The sequence below is a fragment of the Bombina bombina genome, chromosome 2 (assembly GCF_027579735.1).
Source record: "Bombina bombina isolate aBomBom1 chromosome 2, aBomBom1.pri, whole genome shotgun sequence".
NCBI lineage: Eukaryota > Metazoa > Chordata > Amphibia > Anura > Bombinatoridae > Bombina > Bombina bombina.
In genome coordinates, this window is record NC_069500.1 from 1,156,218,667 (window position 1) to 1,156,243,434 (window position 24,768).

A 24,768-nucleotide genomic window follows, 5' to 3' on the forward strand; every position below is an offset into this window, starting at 1 on the left:
ATGGGTTCAATATGAGGTCCAAAAGAACCAAACATCATGTTGATAACAGGGTAACCATAAAAAAATGATGCTCGCTGCCTTTTGCTAATGTATGCATTTGTATATGTCTCTCCAATTTATTATTATAGTCTAGGGACACCAGAACTAGTCATATAAAAGATATGTGTTCTTTATTTTAATGTCACACTGCTTTACACTGTATTTTCTAATAAATCCAAGAACATAAGACTTTTTGATTGTGCAGTTTAAATTCCTAGCCTGTTTTCCTTGGTTAAGTTCTTGGATGTCACAAGAGTGTGTTCACATATAGATATGGCATATACGTGTCGCTACTGCATTCCATTTGTTCACCCCTGCAGCTAACTCTATTAAACTGAATTAAACAGTCTGTATCCAGTAAGAGGTTTTTGTTTGTGATTTAGTTAATCTGGGCTGTGGCATTTAATGTTAATTAGCATAACAAAGCATTAGATGCTGACCCAACTACTTTGTGACTGTGCATAAACCACTTCTTTGTATGCACACAGGTGTAATTTACATATCTTTGGCAGCAAGATTATATTTATATATTTCAATACCCCACATACTCTTATCAATTTAACAAACTCATATTTGTAGCTTGAGTAAGAACTATAAGTAGCCATGGCACCGAGAATAGGATATAAATTAGTAAAATATGAAGTTATGTCAAACAGGTTGGAGTCAGGTGAGAAATGTGTCACATTCTAAAATGAACACCCATATTGGTAGGTATTCAAAAGTCAGAATTCATTTTCATAATTTATATAGATAATACAATTAAAAAAAAATCTGATTTGCTTCTGTTTTTAATTTTATAACATTTAGATATGTGCGTTTGGATCCTTTGTGAGGATCCGAATGCAGAGGTAGGCTTGTGCCGTTCGGCTCTTTGGGGAGCCGGATTTATTGTGGTGATCATTTGCAATAATAAATCCGGTTCTGAGAATAGCTGAACAGCATGAGCAGCCACCTACTTCCACATTTGGATCCTCACAAAGGATCCAAATGCACTTATCTAACAACATTATAAATACATAGTGAGATTACAAGCGGAGCACAATTTATAGAGCAGGGTGCATTATATTTTGTGTAACCTTGTGCAAAGAATAATGCACATTCTGTATTGTAAGTGGATACTTAAATATTTTAACCAAATATATAATTTTAATGGATAGGTCAGGAGGTGATATTAGTGCACTCATTGCGCTCGTATCACAAGTGTTGAGCTTGAGTGCACTCCAAAATATCACTTTAAAATGTAGCACTTCTGAAGACCCAATGTAAACCATTATTATAAATACAAGCAACTGAGTCCATGTATCCAGTCAGGATTAAGGGTTATTGTATCAACGCATACAATTCAGAAGTGAACTCCCCTTGATCTGATCTTGTACATTCTATATAAATCATAAAAAGTAGAATTCTCACTTCCCTGCTCTTCATTGTCCATTATTGGGCATATCAGCCAACACTCAGCTATGTGAAACAAATGATAAAGAAGATAAGCAGGTTATATAAATGCAAGCACTATTAGCGCATTAGAGAAAGTACCTATGAACCCAGTAGTAATATATTCTAAGGAGAATAGAGAACTCAGTGATAAGTAAAGATGTGCACATTTAACAACAAAAAAAGCCAACCTTAGTTTTTATTTATACTGTAACAGACATGTATAGCAATAGAGGAATTATGTCATACTAGAGGGGGTAGAACTGGAGCCTAAACCTTTATAAAGCCATGTAGTAAATTAGATAGATCCAACCTATAGCCAAGTGGAGATTCAAAGCCAGGGTTAGCAAACATTTTTTGGGCAAAGTGGCCATAATCTTCAAAAGAAAAAATATTCAAGTGCCCATCACCTTTTTAAACTGTAAAGGGACAATAAAGAATCATCTGGAAGAATTGTTGCACTCTCGTGTAGGAGTTAGTATTAAAAAATTATATTTAGTAACCATTAAAAAGTTAACATGGAGATTATTTTCCTATTATTCTGACACATTCCTGCAGATGCTGAATTGTAGATAAAATTGATAACGTCATTTCCTTTTTAAAGTTAACTCTTACATCACAGAAAAATGTATTAAATTTATTTAAACGTATTCATTTTATTTATGATTAAGTTCTCATATAAGTGCAAAACACATGAGAATTATGGGATAATTTTCTTCATATTAACTTTTTAAATTATCTCCTTCACCTGAGTGCAACTGTTCTTCCTACTTACTCTATGTGTACCTTGGTTCTGCTGGTTGCACCATGGAATATGTTGTTTGAAGCCTGTAGTAAGAGCCTAATACAGAACTTTTCCGGGACGGTGGTGTCTGCAAATAGATGTGGCAGATATCGCTGAAATTAATGAAACTTTAAAGATCATTTCTTTCATATGATGATGAGGGTGCACAAAACCTTGACATGTGGGATATAATTCCTACCACTAGGAGGAGGCAAAGAACCCCAACAAGAGCCTTCAATCCCTTCCACCTCACAGCACTACTACTTTGCCTCCCTGGTGTAAAGGTGAATATATAGGTGTCCCAGCTATTCAATCTTGTATTATTGAATACCCCTTGGACATACCACTTTAGAAGATGGGGTACAGGAGTACCAGGTTATGTGCACAGTTTCTCCCTATGGGATTTAAGTCATAACTCCCCTCAGGTGTCGCTGGGACATGTCTCTTAGCATCCTCCTGTGGAATTGAAGGTACTTCCTCTCATAACCTCTGTAGTTACCTGTACAGAACTGGATGAACTCTCTACTGTATCCAGCTACAGATCTTGCTGGTAAACTCAGTGGAGGGGAGCTTCTTCCAGGTTTAAAAATATGTATCTGATTCCAGAACAGAATGTAGAATTATGGTAATCTATTCCTAAAGTGGATGGAGCTACTTTCTACAGGAAAGTCTCCCCCAATGCACATCAAAGCTCATTCCACTAGATCAGTTGCTACTTTGTGGACTTTCAAGAAAGACACATCATTGGATCAGATTTGCAAAACTGCAACATAGTTCTCTCTACATACATTTTCCAAATTTTACAGTTTTTATGTTTTTACTTCTTTGGAAGTGGCTTTTAGCAGAAAAGTCCTTCAGGCCATAGTGTCCAGCAAATAGGAACTGCCTCATTTTGTCCCACCCTTTCCATGTCATTGACTCACAGCTTGGGTAATAAAGGGACAGTATACACTCATTTTCATATAACTGCATGTAATAGACACTACTATAAAGAATAAGATGCACAGATACTGATATAAAAATCTAGTATAAAATGGTTTAAAAACGTACTTAGAAGCTTTCAGTTTAGCTCTGTGGAAAAGGCAGTTGGAAAGCCCACTGCAAGTGGGAAATAAGACACCTCCCCCTCCCCCTTCTTTTGCATATGAAAAGACCCTTTACACAAAAAGGAGCAAGCTGGAGAAGGTAGCTGACGGTATTCAAATAAAACTTTGGGGCTTTTTTTAGGAGTCTGAAAATCAGAGCAATGTTATTTAAAAATAAGCAAAATTATACATTTTTTAAAAAAAACAAACTTTATGGGCTTTATAAATAGATCATCTACAAAACATTTATGCAAAGAAAAAATGGGTGTATAATGGCCCTTTAAATCCCACACAAGGCTTTGTGGACTCTCATCATCAAATGAAAGAAAACAAAATGTATGCTTGCCTGTTTTCTTTGAGACCTATAGAGACCCTGCTTTTGTCTTTCCTACCTATTTGTCTCCTCTTTCTCTGCTCAGCTATATGTTAAACTGAGTAGTGCTGGGAGGTGAGAGGGATTGAAGGCTCTTGTTGTTGGGGATCTTTGCCTCCTCATAGTGGTGGGAATTCAATCCTACATATCAAGGCTTTGTGGACTCTCATCATTCTGAAAGAAAAGAATGTATCAGGTAAGCATAAATTGTGTTTTTTTCTTTTAAATGCATAATATATGTAATCAATTCAATCTTAAAGGGACAGCAAAAAAAAAACTTTCATGATTCAGATAGTGCATGCACTGTTTAAACACCTTTCCAAATTCTTCTGTTATCTAATTTGCTTTATTCTCTTTGTAAAATTTGCTGAAAAACATATCTAGGTAGAAGCAGCAATGCACAATGGGGAGCTAGCTGGTGATTGGTGGTTGCAAATATATGCCTCTTGTCTTCCTGATATATTGAGCTAGCTGCTTCTCCTTCAACAAATAAAACCAAAAGAATGAATCCCATTGGAAAATAGAAGTAAAGTAGAAAGTTGTTTAAAATGATATGCTCTGTTTTAACCCAGAAAGAAAATGTATGGGTTTCACGTCCCTTCAATTCCTGATTCATTCATGGAATCATGAGAAAATAATGTATTAAAGGGACAGTCAACACCAGAATTTTTGTTGTTTAAAAAGATAGATAATCCCTTTATTACCCATTCCCCAGTTTTGCAAAACCAACACTGTTATATTAATATACTTTTTATTTCTGTGACTAACTTGTATCTAAGCATCTTATGACCGCCCCTAATCACATGACTTTTAGTCATTATCTATTGACTTGCATTTTAGCCAATTAGTGAAGTGTCTGCCACTAGCCACAGGCGTGATCACAATGCTATCTATATGGCCTACATGAGCAGTCTTCAAGGGCTTAGAAATTATCATATGCACCTTCCTAGGTTTGCTTTCAACTAGAATACCAAGAGAACAAAGCAAAATTGTTGATAAAAGTAAATTGGAAAGTTGTTTAAAATTACATGCCCTATTTGAAAAATTAAAGTTTTTTTTTGACTGGACTGTCCCTTTAAGGACTGCAATTACAGCCAGTGAAACCAAGCAGTGTAGTGGTAAACCACCTGTTAGGGAGATATACTGTATATGACAGGCTGATACTTAAAACTTAGATCTGCCCACTATAGTTGCAGTCCCCTCTCTGACAATCTTATTCATTCATTTAGTTGTCACATTTATTGGGACACTGTTTCCTCTGAACCTGAGCTCTGCAAATACCAACTACTTACCAAGTGAATGAACTCTTCAGTATTTAAACTGTAAAATAGTAGTAATAATAATAATTTAGTAGATTTTTTAGTATAAAATATTTATAAAAATATCTCAACTAGAAATGACATACAGCCCTGTGGTGGAATTTCAGTAAATTTGTAGGACCACCTTAGGCACTCATGCCAAAGGTTTGCTGCTCTATTCAAGTGGAACCGGAGGTGCTAGGCTCCCCCAAACATTATTGCAGCTTATCCCAATTCTCTATAGTGTGAACGCCATGATTTTGTAAGATAGTACCCCCTTAATACATGTTCTTTATTCTAGCAGGACTGACAAGGAGAGAGCTAAATTGAAAAACAGGGCCATTTAAATGACATAACAAGGAATAACAAGTAGAAAACGACTCCCAGCATATGTAGAATTGTGACAACCTTTGTTAGCAACCCCAATTTCTTTCTAATGACACAGTGAGTCCACGGATCATCTCTAATTATTATTGGGAAGATCACTCCTGGCCAGCAGGAGGAGGCAAAGAGCACCACAGCAAAGCTGTTAAGTATCACTTCCCTTCTCACAACCCCCAGTCATTCTATTTGCCTGTGTTGCAAGGTGGATGGTAAAGTTTAGGTGTCTGATATAAATTTCTTCAATCAAGATTTTTTTTTATTTTAAAGCAGAGCAGATTGGCTCTGATCTTTCCTGGGGTTTAGCCGTAGTCCACTTCAGTCTCTTCAGTAGAGCAGTGGTGGCTTTTAAGCAATTGGGAACTTGTGGGGTATAATCCTCACCACGCCTCCCAAACTGTTGTTGCTGCTGCCCTATCTTGGAAGCCTGATTAGGATTATTCAGTCTTCCTATTTGTCCACAGGTCTATGTGAGGGAGGAGGCCCTCTCAAACCAGGTTAGCTGCCCTGCTGCCGGGCAGATGTATATTCAGGTAAGTGCCTAATTTTTATTTATGGGGACTCAGGAATACATGGCACTTCAACAGTTAAATGGGACATGGAATACCAGTAATCCTAGGATTGAGGAATGCAGTGGCTGCAGGCACTGGGGACTAAAAATCTTTATTGTGGCTCAGTTTTTAGTCCGGGTGTATGTGTGTACTTTTTTGTAGCAAGCAAACAGGTGTTTTACATTAGGAGAACATGAGGATAGTTCTCTGCTGCGATCCGTCACCGGATTTTCAGTAATGGCGGATGGGTTGCAGTTTGGGTACGCCCATGATTAGAAGGCAAGCTTTTCTGAGGCGGCAAGTTGGTTTGCGCGCCTTCCGTTTTCTCTTCTTTGGACGTTCCGGATCGGAGTACCATTGCAGCAGCTAATATTGTATTTGTGATTACACTGGGAAGTCCGGATCTTGTGTAAGCTTAATCCGGGTTTCCGGCAGGACAGGTAGGCACCTCAGCAAATAGTGCTGAGGTGAAGAGGCTTTGAGGCCTGAGGTTTTTTATTGTGCTGTTGCTGGGGCTAAAAATAAAAAGTACGTTTTAACATTTAAAGTGACAGTAACGTTTCTTTAATTGGTTGGGTTTTTTGGGTAAGATGGACCAAGAGGTCCTGCAAAACGTTACATGTAGGATGTGTTTTGATTCCAGTGTGGAACCACCAATCCCTTTTTGTCCCTCTTGTATTGAAAGAAAATTAAATTTCAGGGACAGACTTTTTGATTCTGAGCCACCATTATCTAAGGCAGATGCTGATCAAGAGATGCCGCAGCTTTCTCCTCAAGTGTCCCAAACATTATCGTCCTCACTTGCAGTGCCCTGCGCTTCCTCTCACACTCCAGTTGGAGTTACTTTGCAAGACATTGCTACCCACATATCTTCTTCGGTAACTGATGCGCTGTTGGCTTTTCAAATGCTGCAGGGAAAGTGCAAGAGGAAATATAAGGTTTCTGACACAGTCGTGGCTATTCCGAAAGTTCCCTCCCAGAAGTCTGCAGAGGAACATACTTCGGTAGCATCTGAGGGTGAAATCTCAGACTCAGACAGTGTAATTCCTTCTTCTGATGCTGAAGTTGTTTCATTCAGATTTAAGCTGGAACACCTCCGTTTTGGCTACCCTGGACGACTCCGACACTACTGTCGTAGTCAATCCTAAGAAGTCTAATAAGCTAAACAAGTACTTTGATGTACCTTCCATGGTGGAGGTTTTCCCTGTACCAGACCGGGCTACAGAGATTATTGCTCGGGAATGGGAGAGACCTGGTATCCCTTTTTCTCCATCCCCAATTTTTAAGAAAATGTTTCCAATAGCTGACTCTATTAAGGAGTCTTGGTAGACGGTCCCCAAGGTGGAAGGGGCAATTTCCACTTTGGCTAAGAGAACCACTATTCCCATAAAGGATAGCTGTTCCTTTAAGGATCCTATGGATAAGAAGTTGGAAGGGTTACTTAAAAAGATGTATGTACACCAGGGTTTACAATGGCAACCTGTGATGTGTATTGCTACCGTCAGCAGCGTGGCAGCATACTGGTCTGATGCTTTGTCTGATTCTATTCAGACAGATACTCCCCTTGAAGAGATCCAGGATAGGATCAAGCCTTCTAAGTTGGCCAATTCCTTTATTACAGATGCTTCCCTACAGGTTATTAAGCTGGGAGCAAAGATTTCTGGTTTTGCCGTACTGGCCCGCAGAGCCTTATGGTTGAAGTCCTGGAGGCCGAAATATTAAATGTCTGTCGGCCCTGATCCGACAGTGCGGATCAGGTCCGCCAGACATTGCTGAATGCGGAGAGCAATACGCTCTCCGTATTCAGCATTGCACCAGCAGCTTACGCTGCTGGTGCAACGCTGCCCCCTGCAGACTCACGGCCAATGGGCCGCCAGCAGGGAGCTGTCAATCAACCCGATCGTACTCGATCGGGTTGAATTGTGGCGATTCCTGTCCGCATAATCAGAGCAGGCGGACAGGGTTATGGAGTAGTGGTCTTTAGACCACTGCTCCATAACTTGTGTTTCTGGTGAGTCTGAAGACTCGCCAGAAACACGGGCCCACAAGCTCCGTACGGACCTTTATAAATGGGCCTCTTAGTCTGTGGATGTGTCGTCTAAGTCTAAGCTTTTGACAGTTCCCTACAAGGGTAAGATTTTGTTTGTGCCAGGTTTGGCTGAGATTATTTCAGACAAAACACTTCCAGTTTGTGGCTCTTCCATTCGGCCTTGCCACAGCTCCCAGGATCTTTGTTGGCGGAGCTCCGGTTGCGAGGCATTGCAGTAGCGCCTTATCTGGACGACATTCTGGTTCAGGCGCCATCCTTTCAGCAAGCAAATTTCCACAAGGAGTTGTTGTTATATTTTCTGCGTTCTCACGGATGGAAGGTGAATTTGGGGAACAATAATAGATTCCTTATCAATGAAAATATTTCTGACAGAGGTCAGAAGAACAAAGATCTTCGACTCTTGTCTTGCCCTTCAGTCCTCTCCTCGGTCGACAGTGACCAAATGTATGGAGGTGATTGGTCTAATGGTAGCTGCCATGGACATCATTCCGTTTGCCCGGTTCCATCTTAGACCTCTGCGGTTATGCATGCTCAGGCAATGCAACAGGGATTATGCAGATCTGTCTCTGCGATTACATCTGGATTAGGCGACAAGAGATTCTCTTCATTGGTGGTTGTCTCAGGATCATCTCTCACAGGCAACCTGCTTCCACAGACCCACCTGGTTGATAGTGACATCGGACGCCAGCCTGCTGGGATGGGGAGCAGTCTGGGGCTCTCTAAAGGCTCAGGGGACATAGACTCGGGAGGAGTCTGTTCTCCCCATAAACATCCTAAATCTGAGGGCAATCTTCAATGCTCTTCTGGCCTCAGTTAGCTTCAGCCCGGGCCTTCTACTTGAAGGGCCCTTCATCTAAATCTCGTTTCTCTGAAGCTGACTGCTTGGAGATTGAACGCTTAATTCTATCTAAGTGCGGGTTTTCGGAATCGGTTATTGAGACCTTGATTCAGGCTCGTAAGCCTGTCACTAGAAAGATTTACCATAAGATATGGCGTAAATATCTGTATTGGTATGAAGCCAGAAGCTACTCTTGGAGTAGAGTTCGGATTCCTAGAATTCTGTCCTTTCTCCAGGAGGGTTTGAAGAAGGGTTTATCTGTGAGTACCTTGAAGGGTCAAATATTTGCCTTGTCTATTTTGTTGCATAAACGTCTTGCGGATGTACCAGACGTGCAATCTTTCTGTCAGGCCTTAGTCAGAATCCAGCCGGTGTTCAAACCTGTTACTATTTCTCAGAGTTTTAACCTTGTTCTTAAAGTTCTTCAGCAGGCTCCGTTTGAGCCTATGCATTCCTTAGATATGTACGCCTAGATTTAGAGTTCTGTGACCAAAGGGGTGCGTTAGCTACGCGTGCTTTCCCCCCCCCCACACCTTTTAAACAACGCTGGTAATGAGAGTTCTCAGAAGGGCTGCGTTAGGCTCCAAAAAGGGAGCATACAGGCATATTTAACGCCACTGCAACTCTCAATACCAGCGGTGCTTACAGATGCGGCCAGCTTCAAAAACGTGCTTGTGCACGATTCCCCCATAGGAAACAATGGGGCAGTTTGAGCTGAAAAAAAACCTAACACCTGCAAAAAAGCAGCGTTCAGCTCCTAACGCAGCCCCATTGTTTCCTATGGGGAAACCCTTCCTAAGTCTGCACCTAACACCCTAACATGTACCCCGAGTCTAAACACCCCTAGCCTTACACTTATTAACCCCTAATCTGCCGCCCCCGCTATCGCTGACCCCTGCATATTATTATTAACCCCTAATCTGCCGCTCCGTACACCGCCGCAACCTACATTATCCCTATGTATCCCTAATCTGCTGCCCCTAACACCGCCGACCCCTATATTATATTTATTAACCCCTAATCTGCCGCCCCCAATGTTGCCGCCACCTACCTACAATTATTAACCCCTAATCTGCCGACCGGACCTCACCGCTACTATAATAAATGTATTAACCCCTAATCAGCCTCACTAACCCTATAATAAATAGTATTAACCCCTAATCTGCCCTCCCTAACATCGCCGACACCTAACTTCAAGTATTAACCCCTAATCTGCCGACCGGACCTCGCCGCTACTCTAATAAATGTATTAACCCCTAAAGCTAAGTCTAACCCTAACACCCCCCTAAATTAAATATAATTTAAATAAAATAAATCTTATTAAATATATTATTCCTATTTAAATCTAAATACTTACCTGTAAAATAAACCCTAATATAGCTACAATATAAATAATAATTAGATTGTAGCTATTTTAGGATTAATATTTATTTTACAGGCAACTTTGTATTTATTTTAACCAGGTACAATAGCTATTAAATAGTTAAGAACGATTGAATAGCTACCTAGTTAAAATAATTACAAAATTACCTGTAAAATAAATCCTAACCTAAGTTACAATTAAACACTACACTATCAATAAATTAATTAAATAAACTATCTACAATTATCTACAATTAAATCAACTAAACTAAATTACAAAAACAAACAAACACTAAATTACAAACAGCCAATCAGATTGAGCTTGCATTCTATTGGCTGTTCCGATCAGCCAATAGAATGCAAGCTCAATCTGATTGGCTGATTGGATCAGCCAATCCGATTGAATCAGCCAATCAGATTCAAGTTCAATCAGCCAATCAGATTTTTCCTACCTTAATTCCGATTGGCTGATAGAATCCTATCAGCCAATCGGAATTCGAGGGACGCCATCTTGGATGACATCATTTAAAGGAACCTTCATTCGGACTTAGGATGTCGGAAGAAGAGGATGGATCCGCGTCGGCTGCTTCAAGATGGTCCCGCTCCGCGCCGGATGGAAGAAGATAGAAGATGCCGCTTGGATGAAGATGTTTGCCGGTCTGGATCTCCTCTTCTTGCCGGATAGGATGAAGACTTCGGAGCCTCTTCTGGACCTCTTCTTGACGGATAGGAGGAAGACTTCAGACCCTCTTCTGGACGGATCGGTGATACCCGGCGTGGTAAAGACAAGGTAGGAAGATCTTCAGGGGCTTAGTGTTAGGTTTTTTAAGGGGGGTTTGGGTTAGATTAGGGGTATGTGGGTGGTGGGTTGTAATGTTGGGGGGGGGTATTGTATGTTTATTTAAATGCAAAAGAGCTGTTTTCTTTGGGGCATGCCCCGCAAAAGGCCCTTTTAAGGGCTGGTAAGGTAAAAGAGCTGTGTTTGTTTTTTTTTTTGTAATTTAGTTTAGTTGATTTAATTGTAGATAATTGTAGATAGTTTATTTAATTAATTTATTGATAGTGTAGTGTTAGGTTTAATTATAACTTAGGTTAGGATTTATTTTACAGGTAATTTTGTAATTATTTTAACTAGGTAACTATTAAATAGTTAATAACTATTTAATAGCTATTGTACCTGGTTAAAATAAATAAATAAAAATACAATATAATTATTGTTTATATTGTAGCTATATTAGGGTTTATTTTACATAAGATTTAAATAGGAATAATTTATTTAATAAGATTTATTTTATTTAGTTAGATTTAAATTATAGTTAATTTAGGGGGGTGTTAGGGTTAGACTTGGCTTTAGGGGTTAATACATTTATTAAAGTAGCGGCGAGGTCCGGTCGGCAGATTAGGGGTTAATACTTGAAGTTAGGTGTCGGCGATGTTAGGGAGGGCAGATTAGGGGTTAATACTATTTATTATAGGGTTTTTGAGGCGGGAGTGAGGCGGATTAGGGGTTAATACATTTATTATAGTAGCGGTGAGGTCCGGTCGGCAGATTAGGAGTTAATAATTGTAGGTAGGTAGCGGCGTCGTTGGGGGGGGGCAGATTAGGAGTTAATAAATATAATATAGGGGTCGGCGATGTTAGGAGCAGCCGATTAGGGGTACATAGGGATAATTTAGGTTGCGGCGGTGTGCGGTCGGCAGATTAGGGGTTAAAAAAATTTAATAGAGTGGTGGCGATGTGGGGGGGGCCTCTGTTTAGGGGTACTTAGGTAGTTTATGGGTGTTAGTGTACTTTAGAGCACAGTAGTTAAGAGCTTTATGAACCAGCGTTAGCCCAGAAAGCTCTTAACTCCTGTCTTTTTGCTGTGGCTGGAGTCTTGTTGTTAGATTTCTAACGCTCACTTCAGCCAAGACTCTAAATACCGGCGTTAGAAAGATCCCATTGAAAAGATAGGATACGCAATTGACGTAAGGGGATCTGCGGTATGGAAAAGTCGCGCCTGGAAAGTGAGCATTAGACCCTTTCCTGACTGACTCTAAATACCAGCGGGCGGCCAAAACCAGCGTTAGGATCCCCTAACGCTGGTTTTGATGGCTAACACAGAACTCTAAATCTAGGTGTTAGATTTTATCTTGGAAAGTTTTGTTTCTTGTTGCAATTTCTTCTGCTCGTAGAGTCTCAGAGCTTTCAGTGTTGCAGTATGAATCCCCTTACCTTATTTTTCATTTGGATAAGGTAGTTCTGCGTACTATGTTAGGATTTCTCCCTAAAGTGGTTTAGGATAGGAACATTAATCAAGGAATTTTTGTTCCTTCTTTCTGTCCTAACCCTTTTTCTCGTAAAGAACATCTGCTGCACAACCTAGACATGGTGCGTGCGTTGAAATACTATTTACAGACGACTAAGGATTTTCTTCTGCTTTGTTGTTTTCTCTAGGAAATGCAAGGGTCAGAAAGCTACGGCTACTTCTCTTTCTTTGTGGCTGAAGAGTATAATTTGCTTGGTCTATGAAACTGCTGGACACCAGCCTCCTGAGAGAGTCACGGCTCATTCCACGAGGGCTGTTTCCTCTTTCTGGGCATTCAAAAATTAAGCTTCTGTGGAACCGATTTGCAAGGCTGCAACTTGGTCCTCTCTACACAGTTTTTCAAAATTCTATAAATTTTATACTTGGCTGAGGCTTCTTTTGGGAGAAAGGTTCTTCAAGCAGTGGTGTCTTCCGTTTAGGTTCCCTGTCTTGTCCCTCCCTTATCATCTGTGTCCTCTAGCTTGGTCCTAATAGTAATTAGAGATGATCTGTGGACTCACAGTGTCAATAGAAAGAAAATGAAATTTATGCTTACCTGATACATTTATTTATTTCTTGACACGGTGAGTCCACGGCCCGCCCTGTTTATTTAGACAGGCTCTGTTTTATAAACTTCAGGCACCTCTGCACCTTGTGTTACTTCCTTTCTCTCCTTTTCCTTTGGTCAAATGACTAGAGTTGTGGGAAGGGAAGTGATACTTAACAGCTTTGCTGTGGTGCTCTTTGCCTCCTGCTGGCCAGGAGTGATATTCCCAATAGTAATTAGAGATGATCCGTGGACTCACCGTGTCAAGAAATAAATACATTTATCAGGTAAGCATAAATTCCGTTTTTAAGGTCATGAATCTCACCTGCCTATAAATAATCAAATGATCAGAACATTCAGTTTTTCTAATGTAGCAGTTTATACTATCCGATATAAAAATCTGAATTATACAGCAGTATACTTTAGATTTGTTGAGAAGCATCTTAGCCATATGTGTTTGCTGAAAATATTTTACTAAAATATTTATTTAAAAGTCCTGGTTTCACATCACCAAAACTCCAATTTGCAATAGTATATGAGTATACAGACAGGCACAGTATCTCTTACTTTACCTGTGGTGGTGTTTTTCCCGGGTTTAGAGGTACAATAGCTATGTAATCCTAGTGAAATTTATTGCAAAATAACTCCATGGTTCAGAGACACATTACACCGTTTTCAAAAGCAAAGGCTAGATGGTTTGTGGCCTCTAAACCTTAAAGGATCACTAAATACAGTAGAATTTTTAACACGTGCATAAAACAATGACACTGCAACAACACTCTGAATTTCACAAAAGCAGTAGATTTTTTTTTTTTCTGGCAAATGTAATTTTTCTCCCATTTGCTATTTGTATCTTGTGACCGACATCAGCTAAAAACAGACTAGTATACATATACCCTGTGAGCTTTTACACATGCTCAGTAGGAGCTGGTGACTCAAAAACTGTGCATATAAAAATATTGTGCAAAATTTGAAAATGGAAATAATTTTGACATTTTGTTTGTTGTGTGCTCTTACAGCTTTATATTCTGCTTCTACTGCACCACTAAAGAGCTAGGGATGTGATATAGTTGCCTCTTCCCCCTCACTATCTCCATGTAATTAACAGGGTTATGAGAATTATGCTAATAAGAAAATTAGGACCTTTTCTTTTTTTTTTTTTTTTTCTAAATATTTTTATTGAGAGCACAGATGGGGTACAGAAAAAAGAAAGAGGTGAAGACAATAACAACGGGGAACAGTCTCAATAAAATAACAATAAAAGAAATATCTGTCATGGCGTTCCCTTCAAAAGAAAGGGGAATACCATGAGACAAAAGGAGAAATCCAGCAACCATACATTAAACAAATCATAACAATCGACTCTGTAGCTAGGATAAACTGGACTCTTCACTCTCTGTCCCAACTATGTCTTCCAATATGTCTCATCTGTGAACTTATTTTCTAATAAAGATTGCTACACAACACATAAAACTAAAAAAACAAAAAAAAAAAAACAAAAAAAAAAAAAAAAAATTTAGATACGCAAAAATTTGTGTATTCTTATCAGCCTTCGAGTTTACGATCGCATTCAATTCTCTAAAGTAATGACTTGTTATACCTGTGGCAATTCCCCTCTTAGTATTGCATTCATAACATATTCTGTTGATCTTAACGGGTAAATAATTTTCTTCTGTATATCTATTGCCTGGGAGTATATGAAAGTTTCCCACTTTTTAAAGAAAGTCTCAACTTCCTTACTTTTATCTTGTTCTATCAGACATTGTTCTAGTGTCATTTGTTTAAAGATAAAATTACTCACTTCTGCTATGGATGGTAATTTTTTGGAGATCCAGGTTCTCAGCAATAGAAACCTTGCCACCCCTATCACTAGTTCGATAAATAATTTATTTTTTATTCTGGAATCTGCCTGAAATAGGAAAAAGACTGTATCTCGGGAGATTGATATCCCTGTTTTAACTATCCTTGAGAGTAGAAAACTTATTTTATTCCAATACTGCCTAACTAATGTACATTCCCAAAAATAGTGTATGATATCGGCCCCACTGTTACCACATTTCGCACATTTATCCTTAATTTGGCTGTTCCATCTTGACATGGCACTTGGTGTCAGGTATGTTTGATTGAGTAGGAAGATATGTGCTTCTCTAAAATTAGTAGCAGTGAAGATCTTATTTATTTTATTAATACTGTTATATATACGATCTTCATTACATTCTCTAAACCCCTTCAGTTGCCATTTTTTGACGATAAGATTTAAGTTTAAACTACCCTCCTGTCTCAGAGCTTCATTGTACCATTTTCTAATCGAGAAATCTCCTGCTTTACTTAAATTAAAATTCAACATAAGTGAGGGCCAGTCCCAGTCCTTATTTTGGAGGTGTAATAACTTATTGGCTAGACTCCTTATTTGTAGGTACGCAAAAAAAATTTTATTGGGTAAATCGAATTCAGCTCTTAATTCCTCAAACGTCTTAATGTGCGGATTTTCTGTGTTGAAATTAATCATTTGACCAATGTATATCAATCCCTTGCTTTTCCACCTATGGAAAACTGCAGATTTTAACGCTTCCGGAAAAAGGGGGTAGCCAGTAATTGTTAAATAATTAGATATTGTATAATTAACTTTTAATTTCTTGCAATACTGCTGCCACGCATTTATAATACTCATAACTGAGCTGATCTTTTTGATCTTTTTGGGAATATCTGCAACTTTAGTATGTAAAAGAGCCTTTAGAGAGTAGGGTTTCACTATTCCCTCTTCCAATGACCTTGCTGTATAATATTCCTTATCTAGCAGCCATTCCGCTGCGATTTTAACATGGCATGCTAAGTTATATTTCCCTATATCTGGGAGAGCAAATCCTCCAGATTCCTTTAAAAGAGACAATATTTTGAGAGAGATTTTTTTTCTTTTCTTACCCCACAGAAAATCGGTAATATTTTTATTGAACACTTTAATATCTGTGGATTTAATGAGTAAAGGTAAATTCTGCATTTTATACAATATCTTCGGAAAAATAATCATTTTGATTAAACTAATTTTACCTGACAGGGCCAAGGGAATATGTTTCCACACGTTTAACTGGTCAGTAATTTTCTGTAGAATTGGTTTAACATTCAAGTCATACCACAACTTAGGGTTCTTACTGAGATTAATTCCAAGATATGTAATCTGGTCTACTACTTTATAGGGGAACAAAGTATTAGATTCTTTTTGTTTATTAAGCCATAAGAGTTCGGTTTTACTAAAATTAACTCTATAACCCGAAAAGGAGCTATATAGCTCTATTATGTCCATAAGTTGTGGTATGCTCCGATTGCTATTTCTCAGGAATATCAGAACGTCATCAGCATATAGCAAGATCTTTTCCTCTATATTATTACAAACAATCCCTTGCATCTCTTGACGAATTTTAATGGCTAATGATTCAATGGACAAATTAAACAAGAAGGGTGACAAGGGACAACCTTGTCTTGTACCTCTTTTCAGAGCAATATCTGCAGATTCCACTCCATTCACTGAAATAACAGATATCGGATTTTTGTATATTGCTTTGATATAATTTAGAAAGGGGCCCGAGAAACCAAACTTAGACAGTGATGTAAAAAGATGATCCCACTGTACCGCATCAAAAGCTTTTTCTGCATCTATGGCTATTAAGGCTGCATCTTCTCCTATCTCTTGGTGTTTATCTGCCAGATCGTTGAAATATTCAATAATAATGCAAGCTTTACGTATATTGACCACAGAACTTCGATTATTCATAAACCCTACTTGATTTGTATGTATGATGTTACCAAAAAATTTTTTTAATCTTTCCGCGACAATTATTGCTAAGATCTTATAGTCCACATTTAGTAGGGAAATAGGTCTGTATGCGTCTGGCTTCTCAGGATCCCTTCCCTTTTTATATATCAGAATTGTATTTGCTTTAGTGAAGTTCTTTGACATGCTAGGATTCTCGGAGTAATACCAATTATATAATTTGGTCAAATATGGTGCAATTTCTTTTTTTAAAATTTTATAGAACTCGGCTGGCAGATGATCCGGCCCGGGTGCTTTATTTAGTTTAATCTTATTAATTGTTGTTTCTACTTCTTCTATCGTAATAGGCTGGTTAATTGTATTAACTTCTTCCAGTGTTATTTTAGGAGTAGTTATTGAATCCCAGAATCGCCTTTTATTTGAGCTGTCTAGCTCAGCTGCCCCATAAAATTTGCTGTATATTTGGTAAAAGATCTCGTTTATTTCTAACGGGTCATGTATATATGTATCTTCCACTTTTATTACCGGTATTATATTAGTTTTTTTTTCAGATTTAACTACTTTCGCTAGAAGACTACCTGTTTTATTACCAAATTTCATAAACTTAGCTTTACTTTTGAGATCTTCTCTAGTAGTTTCTTGTATATAGAATGTGTCCCTTTCTTGTTTTGCCTGGGTATACCTGAACCAGTTCTTTTTTGTAGTGCTTGATAGGTATCTATTATAAGAATTTATAGTTTGATTCGTTAATTGTTCTTCCCTTCTCTTTCTTTTCTTTTTAAATGTGGCCATATAGCTTATTATTTCTCCCCTTAACACTGATTTAGCTGTTTCCCACAGTATCTCTATCCTATCTAGATATTCTCTGTTCAAATTTATAAAAATATTGAATTTTTCTCTTAGCATAGCTACAAAAGATGCATTTTTCAGCATGTATTTCGGGAAGTGAAAGAAGTTTCTTTTAGGAGCTCTAGTTAATATTTCCTCTAGGGTAAGTTCTAGTGTAATAGGAGCGTGATCAGATATGATTACGTCTTTTATATCTGCCTTTGGGTTAGCCAACAATAAAGACTCGGATATCAGGAAAAAATCAATCCTCGATAGTGATTCTAGTGATTTTGATAAGCATGTAAATCTTTTTAAATCTGGATATTGGAGTCTCCAAATATCATGGACTTTGAGTGATTTTTTAAATGTATGCAGGATTCTCATTTCCTTCGATATTCTAGAATCCTTTTTCCTACCTTTTGTGCTTTTCCTATCTAGTGGGAATCTAGGTGTTAAATTAAAATCACCCGCAATTATTAGATTTTTTTCATTATGCTTTAGCATTAATACCTGCAATTTGTTCCAAAATTCCGGGTCCAGATTATTTGGACCATAGACATTACACAAAGTATAAATCTTTTTTTTTATTTCTATTTCAATAATAATATAGCGTGCATTGTCATCTTTTTTAACTTCAAGAATTTTATATTCTAGATTCTTGCCAAGTAGTATAGCTACACCCTTTTTCCTTTCTAAACATGGAGTGGCGACTACTTCTTTTACCCAATTAACTTTTAATTTAGCTAATTCTGTTGCCGATAACCTGACTTCCTGGAGAAAGGCAATATCAGTATTTAATTTTTTAAGATGCTTTAAGATTGTCTTTCTTTTAATAGGGGAAACAATACCACCAACATTCCAAGATGTAAGACCTAGTAAGTTCCTAATTTTATTCTATGCAAGCAACCAACCACAAAATTTCCATCACGACTAGACATATCTTTAACTTTATGAAAGGCTGATAAGAGGACAAAGAAAAAAAAAAAAAAAAAAAAAAAAAAAAAAGAGAGAAGAAAAAATATAAATCAAAACCAGTTAAAATTTTAACGCTGTTCTCCTTTATGTCATCAATCCTGACAAACTGTGACATAATACTGTTTAGCTTCTTCGTTATTCTGAAAAGATTTAAAGCCATCCTTACCTCCTACTTTTAAGATAGCAGGATAAACTACAAATGCCTGTAACCCCTTTTGAATGAATTGCGAGCACATTTGTGACATTATTTTCCTTTTATTCGAGGTTTCCATTGAAAAGTCTTGAAAGATAAGGACTTTCCTGTCATCCAGCAGGAGAGGTTCTGAGAGTTTTTTAAAGTATTTTAAGATTTCAGTTTTGTCCTTATAGTTCAAGAATTTTGCTATCACTGGCCTATTGCGGGATCTACCCATAGGGTCTTCACCCGAGTATTGCTTACTTGAACCCAGTCTATGTATCCGCTCAGCTATGATTTCTAATCCTTCCCTTTGCATGCCCAGTTTCCTTGGTATTTCTTTGGTAATAAGTGCTTCTAACTCTCTATTTACATATTTTTCAGATATACCTATGAACCTTAGATTATTTCTTCTTGATCTGTCTTCAGCAACATCTGCTCTGACTTGTAATTTTACAATCTGTCCGGTTAACTCTTCTATCCTATTACTTTTAATAGTCAGTTGATCCTCTAGGTTCGATATTCTGTTTTCTATTTCTCCTATTCTTGCATTAAAATGTTTTAGCTCATTCGATACCGATGATATTTCTAGTCTGAGATTATCAAACTGTGGCATCAATAAAGCAGAAATTTGAGTTATTAACATTTGTGTATCTATGTTAACATGAGGTGTGTTCACACTATCTAAATTCTCTTGTATGGGGTCGATTGTATTCTTGTTCTTATTTCTTTCCCTGGTTTTAGCCGACATTACAGCTGGGGACTTATCTTTTGAATTCTGGATAAACTTATCCATTAATAAACACTTGTTTTTTTTTTTTTTTTAAAAAAAATATACCACAGTAAAAGGGAAAGAAGAAAGAAAAAAAAAAAAAAAAAAAAAAACCCCAAGGAGAAAGGGGAAAGTGTATGAGTAAAACTAATGTGGAGAAGTGTTAATAGTGAGTATGAGCCACTTGGGCCGGTGTAAATCTAAGTGATCAGGGACAAAACCAAAGTCTACAGAGAGAATAAAAAAAAAAAAAAAAAAAAATGTGAGATGGTGTCTTAAATCAAAAGTGAGTAATTAGTGTAGGAGTGTATGAGTGAAGAGAAGAAAAAAAAAAAAAAAAAAAAAAGGGAGAGGAAAATCTATATATCAAGTACCCAACAAGGGATAGATTGTAATGTTAAGCGCTATACAATTTTCTAAGCTAAATTATTCCTTTGAGTTTAACTTCTTAACTACTTTTAAACGTTATGAAGCCTTCAATCTTAAAAAACAAAAACTAAGAGAACAAAAACAGAGTTCAATTTACTTTACACTCTTCTATTTTATCAATCTAGCCTATCAAGCCTTCCAAGAAAACACAAAAAAAAAGAAAAAAACCACCTTGAACCAACTACCAGATTTTTCACTGCAGTCTCTACATTCTGTTCACAACACAAGCCCACTGGATCAGGGACCCAGACTTATACCCTAGCCACACTGTACATTCTTCACAAAGGTGAAACCATGGGTATTTTTGCCACATATAACAAAACTCTAAAGCTTAATCAAATACAGCACAGTTGGTCCTGGGTTAATATATCTTTGTCAGAAGGACATAGCAGTCTTTCCAAGTGTCACCAACTACCTAGTTCTTCACTGGGTTCAGCATTTTTATCACAATACAGTCCACTTGCATGCTAATCCCAGACTTGCACACCAGGCTTTCAGATTTTTCTTCCCGCTAGTATAGCGAAACTCCCAATCAGACTGTTATCACAACCAGGATCCGTGGCTACTATCAGTCCAAATACCAGCTAGTACCAGTTTCTTCACTGGGAGCTTCAGGCCTCAAGCATGGCACAAGATTCTTACATACCTATCCCAGACTTACACACTAGGCACACAGTATATTCTTCAGAATAGTGTATTATGGTGTATTGCAGTTAAGTCCCCTCAATTCACTGGGTTCAGCATTTTAACACAATACAGTCCACTTGCATGCTAATCCCAAACTTGCACACCAGGCTTTCAGATTTTTCTTCCTGTTAGTATAGTAAAACTATTAATCAGACTATTATCACGACCAAGATCTGTGACTACTATCAGTCCAAATACCAGCTAGTACCAGTTTCTTCACTGGGAGCTTCAGGCCTCAGGCAAGGCACAAGATTCTTACATACTTATCCCAGACTTACACACTAGGCACACAGTATATTCTTCAGAATAGTGTATTATGGTGAGTTGCAGTTAAGTCCCCTCAAACTCGGGTTTTGCTTAATGCCTATGGAGTTGCACTTTTATGTGTATTATATTTCTGAGCTGAACAATTAGCCCCCGGAATTCCTTTTCCTAGTATATCTGTATTCCTTCTCTTTATTTTTTTTCCTCCCTTCCCTCCTTTTTCCTTTTCCTTTTTTTCTTTCAACAGCGCAGTGAGTTCAAAATATGCAAGTGTAGGGTTTGTTGAAACAGATTAGTGTGTAACAGTTTTCTTCACTGGGGCAATATATAACACCTTCCTATAGGGGAAAGAAAAACAGCCTGTTGGATTCCAGAAACCTGAGTCCGTGACTCACTTTATGTAGTCACACAGATATGGGCCATCACTATAACTTCCCCCTATAGAGTACCAAAACCAAGGATCACGTTTCCAACTGAGTTCTTTGTCTTAGTTATTTTTTCCCAGCCAGCAATAATAGAAATTAGGCCGATAAGACAGATGAATACCTCCGGCCTTTAATGTTCTCTCAATTGCTACCAGATATCAGACACAGACTTCCCTGCTCCCAGACTAATAAAACTGTACACATCCTATTCATATCCTCATAGTCAGAGAAGAAAATTAACCTTGCAGCGGCTTTTACAGCACATAGTCTGATGTGTGAGTACTTATCTGAGAGGATGGCTTTATCTTCTGTTATCATCAGTCTTGTAGCACCATGTCCATGTTCATGGGCATTTTCCTGAGCAGCGTTGCTCCTGCCAAGGAGCTTTACTGGCTGAGGGATATGTTCGGTGGAGCGCCTTTGTTGTCTCTGTGTCACGTACCCGCTGAGCGTAGCCTGCCACGGCTTCACGATGGTCGGTGAAAGCGCTTCCAAACTGGTACTCTTTGCTCGGCTCTATTGGGCCTGGAGCCTGTGACTGGCGGTTAGCGTATACACGAAGCATACACGGAGCAAACGCTAGCTGCGCGCCACTCCGATGTTACCGCCCACCGGAAATCCCCCTCCCCAAATTAGGACCTTTTCTTTTATGAAGGGATACTTGTGTCTTTTTTTTTTTTTTTTTAAAAGTGGTCTTTCTGCTGTGGTTATACTGTGTCTTATGCATAACATCTTACCAATACCATTTCCTGTAAAGGTGGAGGAACCATCAAACAGATTAAGTGTATTCCAAGCATAGCGTTAATAAATCCTGTTCAGGACTGGTACATAGAGTTCTATATGTCACAGCTACCAGACATATCTCAAGGAAGGAATATCCTGTCCTGACATGCAAGCAACTGGAAGTCTGTAACGTTAAACATTCTAAATGTTAAAGGGGTTAAGGAACACATCAAAGACCATGTTGCCTATCTCATATTACCAAAGTTTGGTTCATTTGCAACATTGCCAGTTAAATTATACTTGGTCTGAAAGTTACTTTTATATGGTTCTGTATTGTTCATAAATTAGATAACAGGAATCCAGTAGTGTAGTTAATATTTATGGTATAGCTAAATCCCAAGCTCATGACCTGGCATTTAGGTTTACATTTGGTATATAGTGTCATAAAGGAAGTACCATTGTTCTTATGAGCAGCTGAAGTATTATGGGTTTAGTGAGGCATCAAACTTGAATTCTACAAAAACTAGCTGTTAATGTAGCTTTGTTTTGCACTGATGATATTGAAATTACATTAAATTTAACAAAAATACTAATGTGTATATACTCCTATCTTTGTATAATACTTATTGAATTTTTGTGTGGTTAAAATGTCATTAATCTTAGAGTATTTTTTATTGCACTATTGTGGAGTACTATGTGTTAATAAACACCTGTAAATGAGTTTGTCATCTGTAGACCAGCAATACATGACTGATCTTGAGCTGAACATGGATGGTAATTGGAGCTAAATTTATCTATGTTTTTTTACCCCTTTGCAGTAGTTCTCTGCAAGAAGCAGAACAATAAGAATATGTTCTAGCACATTAAATCATTGTTTTAGTGCTCCTTTATGGCTTTGTAAAGTAATAATTATCTAAAATAATTCTGAATTTTTATATAACTGATTTGCATACTAATGAGTGTTCTAAAATCTGCACTGTTGGCTTTGTTTTCCTCTATAGATAATCGGTTGCCATTTCAGGACACTGCCTGTGAATGAAAAGGACACACTAACATATTTCATATACTCAGTCAAGAATGACAAGAGCAAACTAGACCACAAATCTGATGGTGGACTTCACTAGAATTCCTGTGATATAAACTTTCATGGACAATCTTACATCTCCACAAGCTTTCCTATGGGAAAACATTAACAACATAAATTTAGATTATTTTTTCGTGTGTGAATCTTGTATTTGTTGTCATGTCTCACAGATTTATTTTTTTCTTCCCAAAGCTACATTAGAGTGCTCTTTCTATTATGTATGTTTGTTATAACATTATTAAATATATTTGTTACCTAGAATGGCCTAATCATGAGGTATAGGGCACTCATTTGTTGTATGACTTATTCTGCAGAATGTGCAGTAGATATGTACAGAAATGATGTTCATGTTAATCTAAAATTGAAAGCATGCTGCTGTAATGTTTACTTGATATTTGCTCGCTTAGTCCCGTGGCTGCTTTCTTTTAGCATTATGTAAGCTTTCTTGCAAACAAGAACATCAACCTCAACACAATATAGCTTTATTTTAAAGCTGAAATACCAAGAGATAACAGGTAGATCTCCACCATCTTGTGGAACAGCAATTGGGAAAAACATCATGAACAAATGATTTCACATCTCCATAAAAGTAATAGATTCCAACAGCGCTACTAAAATGCTGACATACTGAGCACAACAAATAACGCAGTTCTCGACTAAATGGAGAGTTTTTCTATGGATTATCTATGGAATATCAGACCATGAAGGGGGTTATTTTAAATTACAGTTTCAGTGCTGTATTTATATATAAAACATAATTATAATTATAGACATTTGTAAATGATGTGGGAAAGTATCTCTCTGTTTGAATAACATTTGTGTAAATTTTGTTTTATTGAGAGCCAAAGCTTAATTCCAACATGCCAAGAATAAGTAAATATGTTTTGTAGAGCATTCATTTTGCTTCTTTGTATAGAAAGTATATCAAAATTGCTGTATAATATATTCTAGAAGTTGCACTTTCCTGATCCTGGGATTTTTCACCCCTTAAATATTGCTGGCATGTAAATGATAGTGGCAGAGATCTCTGGACATACCCTGAATGTAAAAAATAGTGATGGCTTTAATAAAATTAAAAAAAATAAAAATGTTTGACAGCTGGTATTTATTATAAACGTAAACACATTAGTTTGTTTTGTTGTTGCATCATTTTTTACATAGTTGCATAATTTATATATACTTTGTAGTTTAATGTTATTTTAAAGGGCCACAAAAGTCATGTTTCAGATAAAGCATTTAATGTAAAAAAAAGTTCCATTATCAAAACATGCACAATGTTATCTATATGGCATACACGAACTAGCATTGTCTGGCTGTTAAAAGCTAATAAAATGCATAACAAGAGGTGGCCTGCAGGGGCTTCAAAGGTTTAGAGGTTATAAAATATATTAATATAACAATTTTGGTTGTGCAAAGCTATGGAATGGGTAGTAACGGTGTTATCTATCTTTTTAAACAATAACAAATCAAGTAGACAGTCCCTATAAGGATTTTCAATGACAAGACTATGAACAGTATGACAACAATTTAACATTACTGAGTAAAGGGGAGACGCCTGTTTCTGTGGGTTAGCTTCTGGTATATGTTCTTATTTTATGTGTCCGCCTCCT

The 24,768-nt window shown here is 37.6% G+C and overlaps 1 protein-coding gene across 1 annotated transcript in view; it reads left to right on the forward strand.

Annotated features, from left to right (window-relative positions):
* Window positions 1-24,246, forward strand: part of SAP30 (Sin3A associated protein 30) — a 93,297-nt gene extending 69,051 nt beyond the window's left edge. The window contains exon 4 of the mRNA XM_053703832.1: window positions 23,076-24,246. Within this exon, the coding sequence (XP_053559807.1) occupies window positions 23,076-23,198 (123 nt within the window). The 3' untranslated portion in view covers window positions 23,199-24,246. The remainder of the gene's footprint in view (window positions 1-23,075) is intronic.
* The last annotated feature ends 522 nt before the right edge of the window (window positions 24,247-24,768 follow it).